This window comes from Phalacrocorax carbo, chromosome 9 (assembly GCF_963921805.1).
Source record: "Phalacrocorax carbo chromosome 9, bPhaCar2.1, whole genome shotgun sequence".
Classification (NCBI taxonomy): Eukaryota; Metazoa; Chordata; class Aves; order Suliformes; family Phalacrocoracidae; genus Phalacrocorax; species Phalacrocorax carbo.
Window position 1 is genome coordinate 1,197,947 of NC_087521.1, and position 14,706 is coordinate 1,212,652.

General features: G+C 40.8%; 1 protein-coding gene across 9 annotated transcripts in view; it reads right to left on the reverse strand.

The window, feature by feature from the left end:
* RAD51B (RAD51 paralog B) overlaps positions 1 to 14,706 on the reverse strand; it is a 479,852-nt gene that overhangs the window by 136,486 nt on the left and 328,660 nt on the right. For all 9 annotated transcript variants that reach the window (XM_064460055.1, XM_064460053.1, XM_064460054.1 and 6 more), the window contains one exon: positions 5,863 to 5,941. In XM_064460055.1, the coding sequence (XP_064316125.1) occupies positions 5,863 to 5,941 (79 nt within the window). Of the gene's footprint in view, positions 1 to 5,862; positions 5,942 to 14,706 lie in introns of those variants that run through there.

A 14,706-nucleotide genomic window follows, 5' to 3' on the forward strand; every position in this document is an offset into this window, starting at 1 on the left:
GTTCCTACTGGATCTAAACCCAAGATGCTTCTCGTCTTCCTTCACAATTAAAGTATTTTCCCTCCACCTCTCTTCATTACCATTTTTAGTTGGTTTTGCATCTGTGCTTTGTTCCTCTGGACTCCTTCATTTGACAGCCATGGAGTTCAGCTACTCCAGCGAGGCTTTACCAACGCTGCTGCAGAGCAGTAGAGCGATTCCCATCAAGCCACCCAGTGAGGATACCCTCACCTAAGCGAACTCCATTCCTAGGTCAGGTTTAGTAACCCATTCCCCAAAATGCCACGAACAGGCTGAACAAAAGGACATTTTTGTTGATGTCAGCTACATCTGGACGGGTGATTTTGCTGGCATTGGGATGATGGGACTCTTATTTTTTTTTCCCATTCTTTACTGCCAGGATAGACCAAGTTTACAAACCAATCCTGCTTTCTCACTCTCATTATTACAAACCTGTTAGAAATAGCATGAGGCTTTCAGTGTCCTGTGGGGAATAGAGCAAAAACAGTTCCACCCCACAGAGATCCTAACAATGATCAGTTCATCTTTATCCCTCCAGTAGGGCTGGAAATCACCAGTGGCACTGCAAATCTGTTACCATCTCAATAGCAATGCACAACTTTATTCCCATTAATCTGTCTTCTGTCCATTCACACATCAAGTACAACCCTTCTTCATTTTACAGATTATATCCATGTTGCTCCAGACAAAGGTCACTTTATAGTTACAGTTCTTCAATGGAATAAGAGCTTTTGATGCAGTAAATCGTTGTCTCTCACTGGTCAAACTCACACAATACAATACAAATAATGCTGCCCTTTCTTTCAGAATTCCCTTTCTAACTCACTACTCATTACCAAAGCATCTCTTTACAAAATAAAATGAGGCATTTTTTACTTGCTTCAGCCATATAAATTAGTTATAGCACTTTGCAGACAGTTTGCCATGCTGCACTACAAACCCAGACCCTATGCTATTTTGAGATCAAAACGAGCCTATTTCAGTATATTAGTGACAAATGAAACATAAAGTACCAAGGTTTCCCAAGATTTAGCTGTTCATAGATCTTTTCCCTCTCAGTACTGTGAAACTTAAAAACCTAAGACACCCTCTTCCGAGCGCCACGTATCTTTTGTTTCTACTTATCAGAAGTTACCTGCCTCAGTAAGACATTACAGGCAAGGTGAGCGTGGTTGTGTGCACACAGACGTGTGTGCAGTGGAAAAGAGGGCAGGAGAAAGGGTTAACTAATCAAGTAACTAATCATCCAGTCCTGCTGGTACAAAAATCAAACTCTTCCCTTTAGCAATAAAAGGTATTCTGTCATTTGGGTAGTGAGGGGAGCCAGTCAGCATAAGACACAAAACTTTTGTTATAACTTTCTTTCAAAAAAAAGAATAAAATATAACAGGAGAAATCTTAATGTCAAGTACACTCATGCAAAATGCCAACCATTTAACAGCAACAATGCTTTATTTAGCACTGAAGGTCATAGTAAGAACTGAGGCCAAAAGCTGAAGGCAGACAAATTCAAATTTGAAATACAGAAGAAGTATTTAGCAGCAAAGTAACTAAAACTGGAAAACACTGTCAGGCAAACCAGGAACACACATTTCTTGATGCCTTCTAATAAAAGTGAATGCCTTTCTAGAAGACATGATTCAGTGTAACATAGTGCCTGCAGGAAACATGTATGATATATGGGAGGTCAGTTTGGATGTACTGCTGATTCTACCCATCTTTAATCCCTGTGGAAATGAAAATAAACCATTACTCAAACGCAAGTCCTAGCTCACTAGTATTTTTTGCCTTGTTTTCAGTGCTTCTGAGCTCTTTCAGTGAAGAGCAATGTTAATCACTTGGTTAAAGCATTCAGAGGAAAGCCCCAATAGACTCTCCCATTGGCAACCAGCCATCATGTTCCCTGTCTTCTTTTGCAGCACCCTGCTCTTGGCATTTACTTAGGTGAGATGCAATGAGATGTACTTCCACAGAGAGCTGAGCTACCAGTTGCTAATACCTAGGCTCTGTTGCTAGTTTGTATTTATGCCCCAGATGCTGCTGCTGCTTCTAAAGCTAGATTTGGATGACTGCCCACAAAATACAGCTTAACACTGACATCAGCTTTTTCAGCCTATCTTCTTTTTGGATATATATGTGCATGGCTAAGCAGCATCTTCTAGTTCAGCTGACCTAACCCAGTATATGCTACATTCAGCTTCAATGAAACTACAACTAGACAAGAAAGGCCCAGAATCTGTTCTGACTGATGTACCAGGAACAGAATTACCAGCTAATAATTTCCAATCCAAAACAGACATTATATCACTGCTAATGAGAAAAATAATCTTGTGACTTGCACCCTTAATCAAGAAGATCTGGAGCTTTTTTACTGTTATTCTTTTTGACAGTATCACTTCATTCACTTTAACTAGTATATTGAATTAGGGAAGCAACAGCAAGTCCTTAAACAGAATACACAAGCAGACAGTAAAACTTCCAATATTTTGTAGTGCTCAGATCCAGGCTTCTGCCTCTCTGTTTAAGATTTCTACAAAATAGAGATCTGCTGTCAGACTGGATTTTGCAATCACAATTCAGGTTCAGCATAGGGTCACACTGTCCAGGATGTCAGTACATTACATGACATTGTATTGCAATGTAAAGGCAACTGAGGCTTTTTTTGGGGGTTGCACTCCACCCCTGCACAGTACAGATCACACTGAAGCAATGAAAGGAGACTGAAGGGTGACTTTCCTTGCTAAACCTCGGACTGGCCAGTTTTGCTTTCCAAACATCAAATTTCATTTCTCTAGTCTGCAAGTGGAAATAAAAGAATGACTGAATAACTGGAATCTTTTCATCACTGAACACTTTATAAAAGCAAAGACGTTTTCTCTGTGGCACCCTTGGGGAGCCTGGAGCTCTCCTCTCGCAATATAAGAGAAGCAGTTCTGCCTTAACTAGGGTCTTCTCTGAACACTTTTGTGCTTGTGCTGAGGCCATGAGATGCAAAGATACCAGGGAAACAGAGCAGCAATTTACATTGACAAAGAGGATTTTGATACACTCCTCCAAATGGGGCAGCATTACCATCTTAATAGCCTTTTGCTCTCAGCCCTCTTCCTGAGGACGCTGGAGATTTTTGCGAATGGAGAACAGTTCCGCTTCCCATTTTAAATGCAACAATAGCAGAAGGGCTTCTTAAACTGCATCAAATAGCAGTCTGTGAAATCCCTAACTAGCTGCACTGCCTCTCCTGCCGTTTTATTATCCTCCAGCCCACAGAACAAAAGCTGGGGGGGGAGCTCCTCCTCATTTTTAGCCTATTCCACACATCCTAATCCTTCAGAGGTGGCAATGGAAATTGCTTGTGGAACTGTTAAATCACACTTTCACTTTGTCTTTCATTCCCCATTCACCCTCACTAATCAAGGAGTTTCCAGCCACATTTTCCGATATCAATTTGTTTATGGCCTGTTGGTTAATGGTCCCAGGATGGGACCCCCTGAGTAAGAAGAAAGAATCCTGGGCATTTCAGCCAGCTGCTGCTTCTCGCCAGTTCCCACACCCATCCACTTGTTCCCATCAGCCGCCCTGAATGTGCTCACCTCCTGACACCAACTGAATTAAACAACAAAGCCTGAATGGGAAAGCTGCCTTTGCAATCAGGCTGCGGGACAGATTCCACTTGTTAGTGCTATATGCTGTCCCTCAAGCAGCACCACAGGGACACTCCCTCACCGGCTGACCTGTGGCCGGTTGCCTTACTGACATCTTACCTTGTGTCCGGCTTCCCTTTAGGAAGAAGCAACAAGTACAACTCATAAAAACTCTAGCCCCTCTTGCACGAGGCAGCCTGGTGCCACTTTCTTCACTGTATCCAAAACAGCCATTTCCAGGTCATTTGTTCACTTCCTCTTTCCCCCCCCAAAAATGATCATTGAAATGTGGGATAAGAACATGCAATATTTACTTTGTACAACTCAGTGAGATGGCTCATGTGTAAGTGCTTACAAGTCTCTGTAAAATAGTCTGGGGCACATAATCAGGGCAACCATGCCCTTGGTTACTACCCATCTAGGAGAAAAATATCTCAAATGGAAACATAAGGGTATAGTCAGAAAGTAAGGAAAGGCTCACGTAAAGAAGAGCTTCAAGCTGCCTTCCAAAATGTACAAAGAATGCCTGGTATCGAGACAACATTCACTTAGAGAAATCCAAACTGGTATCTCACTTCTCACTTGTTTTTATTAAAATGGTGAATGATGTTATAAACATCCACCCCAGAAACATATGGATACAGGGAAAAGAGCAATTGCCATACACCTAATACAGTCCTATCCTTCTATCAGAGAGTCCTACCCCCTCATCCTTACATGTTACCAGGACCACTTGTTCTTTGAAGGTCGGGTTCAGTCCTTGGAAAGCTATATTCCCAGCTCACAGAAAAGAACTGAAACAAATAGAGAACCTCCCTTTTCTGAACAATGCTTCCCTTTTCTGAAATGGGAAACCTTTCTTTCCTGAAGTTTCACTACATTAGTGCCTGAGGACAGAGCAGGAAATCATCTGCCTTTTTTTATTATGACCAGAAACATCTCTGCAACTCAAAAGATATTAGAGAGAGAAAAGTAGCTTGTCTTCTGCCCGATACGAAATGAAAACATGTCTAGACTAAGTCTTGCAAGTCATGTCAGTTTAATCTAATAAAAATTGTTTCTTGTTCCTGTAGTCTTTTTAAAATTACTGGTACCAAATAAAGCAGATCAAATTCCTAGTATCCAGAGGTTTAGGAAACATCAGATGGAGCTCCACATTATCATTACATAGATGTATCAAACTGAAGTAAAAATGCACCACAAAACAGTTTTGTTTCTTTTGTTTTCCTACATTATATATCACCAGAGATATAAGTGCATTTCGTCATTAGTAACTGTAAATACGTCATTGGTCTGGGCAATCAGAAGTAAGAGAACTGTTCACGTACCTTAAAATGTTCATACTGCTTTCTGTGATCAGTGATTCTCAATCACTAGAACTTGAGAAACAGCAATACGCACTTTTCTTAATGCCATGGATGCATATCAGAGTGTATCCTCTGAACAAAAAGTGATAGGCACTGACTAGTTTTATTTGGTCTGCTAAACTGATGCAACAATCAGGAGCCAGGCTGCGTACCCAGAGACAGCAGCTCAACAAAATTCATCTATGAAGGTCTGTCAAAAAGTAAGGACATTAAAGGAAGACTTTTTGGGATAAACGGGGAAAAGAAGGGAAAAGCTTTTTACTGTGGTCTGAAAGTACGGGATTTAGGACACGGCCACAAGGAATCCTAGTTCCCTGCCATCATGTTAGTAATATCCAGCTTTACAGTACACTACCTCATATCCTAGAGAATCTGAGGATTATTTAAGACCATGGGGCATTACAATTATTATAAAAATAGAGAACAGATATTAATTACCTGTATTTTTATTGATGTCAAGCCATTTGCTAAAAAGGAACCACTTATTAGAGCATGTTATTAATGATAGATGGGTATGTTTCTCCTGGAGAAACCCACCCCATAGAAGCAATATTGCTGGAACCATTCTACTTTACCTTGAAGGAAAACAGGGATCTTTGATTAATAATTACAAGGCCCATCCCTAGATCCATGGGAATATGCAACAACTAATTTAGATTAATCCGAAACAGTGAATGCAGCAGAAGGCTGCCCTTGTCAACCAGGCTGTTTAAATGTGTGAGGTTTTCATTAGGTATAAACAGCACCATTTTCAACAATAGTTGTTGTTATCTACATTCAGCCTGCTTAAAATACTAATTGCAAAGGCAAAACAATCGATGCTCTGGTCTTACCTTGAAGAACCAAGCCTGATTTCTCAACGGTGTAGAAAAAAGCGGAGAATGGAGCAACAGGGGATTTAGCAACCAGGAGCTGCAAGACAAGTGACAGAGAAGTACACATCTTTATAACATACCAATCAGAGCTCAAATCCATAGAATAATCTCACTGGATTTCACTTCCGGAAAGAGTTTAGCATACTGCAGAAATAACAAGGTAGCTCTTGATCTAAGACCTGTCACTTCTAAGTCGTTGAGGTCTTCTCATATGCATCTATAGATCATGCTGCAATTTCTAAAGGATTCACAGATCCTAAAAAACAACTGTCATGAAAGCAGGTTGTTTTATTAGCATCCTGTTTTGCTTAATCATTCCTGCTGGTTCAGACAGTTGCACTCAGATAGGAGACAATTTTGAGCAAAATGGCAACTGCTGCTGCATAACGCAATTTTAATCACCATTAGCCATTCCACAGATACAGCCCCTCATCTTCTCCAAGAACTCTACCCACCATCTTCCTCCTGCCCCTGGAAGCAGTGTGGTCCACCCATGGGTCACCACTCTGGGGACAGTAGCATGCCATTGCAATTATCTGGATGTCCTCTTTTGCAAAAGGGGTAATGACTGAGTCAAGCTTTATTCAAGGATCCTGTCTTTGGAGGTTCAAAATAGGAACTGGAATTCCCTCAGGGTGTATAGCACAATCAAATTTAGCTCGGCACTTGGGTGTGCTGACCCTCCATGTTCAGGCCAGAGATGTCCCAAGCTCTCCGGCTCCACTACGGAGGAACCATCCTCTGTAGAAGATGACCTGCAGCAGAGCTCTGGAGCTGCAGAAATGGGCTTGCTGGTGTCATGGTTTAACCACAGCTAGCAATTAAGCACCACTCGGCCGCTCACTCGTTTCCCCCCCTGGTGGGATTGGGAGAGAATCAGAAGAGCAAAAGTGAGTAAACTGGTGGGTTGAGAAAAACAGTTTAATAACTGAAATATAACAACAACAACAACAACAACTTGCAATGAAAAGGAAAATGCCAAAAAGAGAGAAATAAAACCCAAGAAAGACATCTCCAGCCATCTCAAGTCGGTAGAGCAGAAGCTGAAAAGTCCCTGACTAGTGTAAGCACTACTTAGCAACAACTAAAACATCAGTGTGTTATCAATGTTATTCTCATCCTAAATCCAAAACACAGCACTATACCAGCTACTAGGAGGAAAATTAACTCTATCCCAGCCAAAACCAGGACAGTTGGCAGGGTAGGGGACGTGGGACCTGCAGTGGCAAACTTGCACAGATATGCCAGGCTTTATTGCTTGGCTGTTTGATTTTTGCTCATTGCTGAGGAGTGCTCCCTCTCAGCTTGCCTCAAAATAAGCCCCATTCTGTCACCTACATGAAAGTGACATTTTAATGGTAAATGTAGTAAGTTCTGCCCAGAGTATGGGCAGCACAAACACAGATCTAACGGTCCCTATGCGGGCCCTGCAGAAGACACTGACAGCAGTGGCTGAAGCAGAGAGCGTGCTGCTGCTCTGCCTCTGGCACAGAGCTGTTGAACAAAGCTGAATCACCTTTCTCCGCTCACCTCTTCCTCAGCTAGAGAAGGCTGGGAACCAGAAACCAGCCTTCTCAGCAGCGGCCCTGCTCCTGGGAAGAGCCTTCCTGGCTCCTGAGGGCACGGTTTGGGCGGCCCGTGCTGACCCGCTGCAGGGATGTGCTCCAAGGAGAGCAATATCCCAGAGCCCAGGCCGCGCTGCTCAGGGCACAGAGCAGGCCGGCGACTTTCTTTCCTTCAGCGCACCGATTTCAGCTAACCCATCTGCGAGGCCCACCTGGCAGTGTGCTGTGGAACCTCGGCGCCTACATTTCCAAAGTCCTGTCAGATACTATACCCTCTCAGCCCAAGACAGACAGCCCTCTGTCAGATACATCCAAATACAGATTTCTTAGAAATACAGACAGTAACAATCTTATTTTTAGAGGTGTGGGGCACCAGAAGACCTGGCTGATTTCAAATGGAGTAAAAAAACCACATTATTTTCAAAGGTCATGCTCTAATTCTGCCAAATTTTCAAGCACATGTAAGGGTCGCTACATATGGATTTCAGTTGGTGGTGCCTAACAACGAGCAGGGAAACAGTGAGCAGGTTTTAAAAAAGCCAAGAGAGACTACAGAAAACCAAGGAAGTTCATGCTCACCAAAACTGCTCACATTTCACTGAAAAGTCAGACAGTATTGTATCACACCATAGATCTCCAGGACTGGGACATTTATTCCTGTGTAAGATTAACAATATCAAGTACCAGAAGTTTGAGTTCTACAGTGTCCTTTTGTAACCAGAGGATTTGGCAGCATATTCTGCTGCGGAATCAAGGCTTGTGTGACTGTCCTGTAGCGCTTTAAATGCTGAGGGTGTCTGTATAGGAGGTAGGGTTCGTCCGCATGTGTATGTAGTCTGCAGACAGGACCATGCTTAGATGCCTTGCAACTCTTTCTCATCTGATTCCGATACAGGCTGAACAAACAAAATCCTCATATCTGGTTCTTCAAACATAACCATTATTATGCACAGCTACTAACATTTTTATGGTCGTCAGGATTTAAACCAAATATAGTCTCCCTTCTTCATACAGTTAAAAATAAAGGCAAGCACATAAAGACCACAAATACAGCTGGAGAACATCAGACCAGTCCAAATGTCAATGTTTTCCTTTCAGTCATATGAAGCTGGCAAAACCACCTCAGGATGCAATACAACCTTTGTGAACTACTCCAAGTAGGAAAACTGCTGTGCTAGCACTTTCCCCTCTTCCATGTTAATTACCCTTCTCTCTGGAATGAACTTCTGGAGAAGGGAGGGGCACGTCGCGTCCCACATCCGTGACAGGCCGTAACAAAACCCAAATTCCCTTGCAAGCTGTTATCCCCAGAGCCAGCACTTCCCACCAGTGTGGCAGGAGGGGGGACTCTGCCAGGAGGAAAGCAGAGTGCCTCCTGGAGCTTCACACGCTGCCTCAGCTCTGACAGCATGAAGGAGGATGGGGTGGAAAAACTGTGCAAACGCTCAGCTACAGAGTCTCCCACAACAGCTGAATACTTAATCAGAAAGGCCCAAAGTGAAACAGTTACAAATGTGATATCTAAGGTCAAATTTTTGGCGTTCTGTGCAGTGCTACGCGCATAAATACTAACCTGTATATGCATGTGCACTAAACACAGTTGTATGTGCAAATGGATAGATGTGCAAATAACCCCACGTACATTCTGTTACTGCATTTTTATGCCGTTACAATATGTGTATAGCAATGAAAAAATATAATAAATCACATCCTTTCAGCAGCATGTCACAGGGCTCTCTGAAAGGCTGCTGCTGCACAGTTACATCTGAGGCTCGGAATTAGCTTCCTTTTTAGTGAAATGGGAACAGCTCATAATATTCAAAGGTATTGCTTTATTTTGAACATTTCCTTAGAGAGAAAAATAACCTTTAAAGTATGATTGCATATTTCACAACCAGACAGAGCACACAGAATTCTTTTTATAACACCAAACTCTACACTAACTGAAAAAAAGTAATTACGTATTTAGATTTGTATTTCAACCAAAGAGAAAAAGCCGTAAATGTCACTGCAAACCATCCTCTGGATAGAATAGTCAACGCAGAGTAGGTTCTTATGCATACACAAGGACCTTAGAAGACATAGAAGGAAATACAGATCGAGAAAAGAAAATCATGCTTTGGAGGCCAAAGTATAAATCAAGTAGAAGTATAAATCAAGGATTACCAAAATTGAGGAATTGAAGATGAAATTCAGGCCTCACCAGAAATTTTTTACTATTGACACTTCAGTGCAGTCAAAGTTGCACCAAAAGGAGTATGCATTTTGAGATGAGTAAACAAGAATGGTAAATAATAGCCTACAGGAGTTAACAGGCATTCAAATTACAAAACATAATTTTTAAAGGTGAAACAAATAGAAAATAGACATAGAAAAAATGATTAAATGGTACTGAGTCTTTCCAATTCATCCTATCCATGATGCTTCTGGAACACTATCCATGAGCTTCCAGAATGGAATATAAAATCCAGATGCAGTTGTTCTTATGCTGCTGTCCTACTAAAGTAAGAAAAATAGAGATGGATGAGAGAAGTGAAAACCAAAGCTATTTTAAGTTTTGCAAAGTCCTAACTTTTCAAAATGGTCAGATATTAATTTCTTTCTTTCCTTTCTAGCATCATATCCCCCTGCCAGTTTGTAATAATTATTTATTATTTGACAACGTGTAGAATAAACATTAAACAACTGAAAAATTATTTCTGCCACGAGGCACGTTAAGAACACAAAAGTACTATGGAAGAGGAAATATATCACCTTGATGAAAAGTGAATAGAAACAGGATAGATGCCATTAGATTAGATAAAGGAAGACAAATGAGAGACAGGCACAGCAGTTGAGAAACAAAAGGCTTAGAGAGAACTGATGATGATAGCAGAAAAATTGTGCATTAAAGTCTGTTCTTTAATTAGGGAAAGCATTTTTATTAATACAGTTTATTGTTTATAGGCTTCATGCAAGAGATGAATCACTGAAATTGATTGCCGAAGACCAGAAGAAAATACTAATTATTGGGACAACATCCCCTGTCAATAGCAAAGAAAGTGATGAATTGGAAAATGTATTGGATGGACTTTCAAAAGTAGTCTGATAACCAGAAATCAAGCCAGTGTCTTGGCAAAAACAAGTAAAGAAGATGAAGAAGACAGACTTCTATCAAATTAGTTATCAAAATGCCAGGATGATAAACTACCGAGTGCTGAAATAAGATGATGATTTTGACTGAGCTGTGAGCTCTCACATGGAAAAACCAATACAATTTCATAATGGAAAACTAATGATTTTAACAAAAGTCATGGACTAAGATATTTCAATAAAATATTTGAGAAAATCAGCTGTATTAACATTTAATACATAATTTCTGCTTAGACCGGAAAGACATCCATTTTCTTCCCCATTTTTTTAAAAAGACTATTTGTTCTTAGCAGTGACTGAGGAACATGAGTTAAACCATTTGAATCTTCTTTTAAAGTATGTCAGCTTCTCCTTATCAGCGAACAGATTCTTCTCTTTTTATTTTGTTCTGTGTTAACTTTTTCCTTAGATTTCCTTTTCTGCTAAATTTACCTTATCTCATCTTTTGTACTTAGAAAATATGTGTACGTGCACTAAGGACCGAATGAATAATAAAACCACATTTACAGCCAATACATATTTTGGAATTCAGATTTACTGAGGAATTACCAAATACGTGAGATCTGTGAAAGGAGTCTGGCTCTCACTATGCTCGCTGTCCTTACTGAAACAACGCTGTCTTGTGGGATTTTTTTGCTAATTCTTACTGTTGTCCTATTACAATCATTACTAGTAGTTGGTGCATTTCAGGAGAACTCTCTAGTTACACCATGTTAGCTCCGAAGGGCAGAGCTGAGAATCGAGAAGGAAACCTACACAGACAGTATCATTCAACAGGGAAAAGACTATCTCTCAAGGTTCAGTTAGACTCACGTACTAATAGAATCAGTGCTAAGCTAAACAAATCTTTCCCCTAATTGTGCCAAATGTCTGGGTGGACAAGCTTCATGCCAGAATTTCCCTTCTTATTGTAGATTAGAAGGGTTGTTTTTTCAGCTGCAACAGAGCCCAGGAAAAAGCCAGTAAGGAAAACAACAAAGTTGATTTTGCATCAGACACCCCAGCAGACCTCATATCTGTTTTTTCTGCCCTCCCTTCTGGTTCTCCTTGGGCCCTATGTGCAGGAATTTGATATATTCTAGAAATGAAAGCAGCATTCTTTATTCTGCAGATCGTTTACTTTTGAGCAGGAGCTGTGACCCAGTTCCCAGGGCCAGCTCTCATTCCCAGTCCCACAGATCATGCTGCCTCCAGCCCACCAGAAAGGTGCCCAAGGAGAGAACCAAGAATTCCCTAACAGGCAGTAATGCCACAGTGGCATCAAGGCTTCACATAGCAGTATACCAGTTGCTCCCTGCTCCCTCTTCACGTAGAAGTATCCTTCAGGGCAATGGGATGGCTTTTTACAAGGTAGGAGGAAAAAAATGATTGTGTTTTCTGACAAGCCTCACCAAACTCTAGTGCTCATTAGACCCTGGAGGTCTCCGAGGCTTCAGTCTCACAATGGGTTCTGATTGACCTTGGGAGATAACTGCTCCTGGTTGCAGAAAGAAAAATGACCTTAATACAATTCCACTGTTCTGGTAAAAAAAAAGAAAAAAAAACAAAACCAAAACAAAACAAAAAACCAAAACCAACGTAGCTGAGGTATCCTGCAATCATTTACTAAGCTCACAGGATATACCCATAAACAATTTACTGATCTCCCACCGCAAATGATTCTTGGGATTACAACATTTTGCTTGTGTACGGTACTCTAACCTGCAGCTTTTAAGAAGACTTTATAAGAGTGGGGAAAAAATAACCCTATTATGCATTTGGGTAAATTGAAGTTCAGAAATTAAATATGTTTTTAAAGATTGTATAGCTGATATCAGTACCAAAATCTGCATAACATGTTATCAAATCACATTGCTTTCACAAGTAAATCACTGTAGAGTTTGTTTGCCTTTATCAGGGACTTGTGTTTTCTTATGGAAATGATTATCCCCTGCCTTGTATCTTCCTCCAAACCCCATTGCAAGGAAAAGCTCTCTACGCACAGATTTTCCCCTTTCAAGCAGAAGAAAGCTCAGCCCCCCCAGCAGTGCTGTCTGTGCCTGTATGCTTGTTATCATTAGAAAAAGGCTACAGGCTCGGCAGGCTGTGCTATGACTGGGAACAGAGGAAAAATGGACAGGTTGAATGGAAAGAGATATAAGCAGTCATCCTTCAGCCTTCTTAATCACCTAGACCCCACACATATATTCTCCCTGGTAAAAAACTTGGTGGTTTGACACAGGGAAATCTTAAGACGTCTTGAGCACTAAAGAGCAAACAATGAAAGATGGGGCTATAAACATGCCCCAGTACTGGGAGTAGATGTGGAGTCCCTACCACTTTTGTACATGTAAAAAAATTTTAAAAAATACAATTTGAATTAAAATTATTTCTTAGGAAACTATAATTTCATTTGTGCCATGCATAGCACCTGAGAGATGTGGTTCCCTGAGGTCCAGTTGTTTGAAAAGGTTTTAATCGAGGCCAGGTTAATGGGGCACAACTCAATAAAACTCTTTATAGAGCAATTTAAATAGATCATATCTCTCCTTCCCCCCCAAGAAAATCCTAAGCAGTTTCCTCTGGACAGGAATGATTTTCCTCTCTACTACTTTATAGAAAAGTAACAATTGCAGCTAGAAACGCTTTATGAGAGGCATTCTATAAATCCAAACTAATTAGTGCAGAAAAGTAGGCAAGCAGAGTTTGTGCATACATCCTAAAAATCTCCATTGGCACACATCTGGAAACTACAGACTCAAAAGGCAGCTGACCATCCCCCGCTGTTGTCTTAGCCCCCAAAATGTAGCAGCACATCTATTTATTTTCTTTTAGTGAAATGGATACAAATTTCAAATATTAAAAAACATTGCTACAACGGCAAAGCCAAGAAGTCCCTTCTCTCGTCTTAAGAAAAACGGAGGGAGGGAGAAATGCAGATGCATTTAAGACAGTTTTGCAGGGGAAACAGCAGCAGTGGGCGCTGACTTGAGTAAGAACATTAGTGAAGGGTAAGCCTTCAAAAGTCTGAGGGAAAACATGAGATGGATTCAGCATGGGATAAAGAATTCAAAGAAATCTCAATCCTGAAATATCAGCATGACACTCATATTAACAAATGCAAACTAATATCAAAGAGATCAAACCTCAGCCAAATTCTGATAGATTACCTTTGATTTTAAGAGTCAGTGCTAGTGGGAAGCAGAGATTCTCAAACATTTAAAACAAACCTCTAGAAATCACGAACCTATGTGATACTTGCCAAATTTCAGATAAATCACTTCTTGCCTGTTTGTCTTATCCTAGCATTAACTTTTAGGGTAAGGTCCTATATTCTTTTAGGTAAGCCTAGGCAGATCACTCACCTGTCCTCACTGTGCTCCACTCTGACCTGAGAAGTGGTTAGTTAATATCCATGGATTTTTACATCGCTGTATTTCTTATGTGAAATTATTTAGGCTGCTTACATTTCTAAGCTCTGATTTACAATTATGCTAAGCATATAATCCTTATTTAACTACCAATAATTTTATTATTTATGCTACAGATTCATCCTAAAGAAGTACCAGGATTTCCTTACATGACCTTAAAGATGGGAGATGGTCATCCTGCCATGGTGACATAGAAATGCGTGATAACTTGAGAATAAAAGTAAGGAAATAGAGCTGCTGATTACTTATCCAATGTCCAGACTAGAAGGGCAAGTGAGATAAAAGCATTTTACACTACTTTTGACTTGCCTTTTCTGAATCAGCCATTTCATCCCAGGCAGGCCTTGTTTGGTGGTGTTCTGGCTGTACCCTTTATTATCATAAGAGGCCATAGCAGTAATCAGTGACTGCACCAGCTTTGTGCAACCACAAATTCTTCCCCAAGCAGAGGCCAACTGAGTTGCTTAGGTTGCAGTGAGGTGGACAGATGGTTGAAAAGCTGACTTAAAGAGACAACATGCGAGGAAGCTGAGAGAAGCTGAGATTCTGCTTTGCAACACCAGACACAACAGGACATTCAGGAGGCAGCACCAGTGTCCGAGCCCCAAACTCTCAATGTCTTAACGATGGCAGTAGATACTCTCAATGGCTATGGACAAAACAGGACTTTTTATGACAGGAAAAAAAAAAAAGCT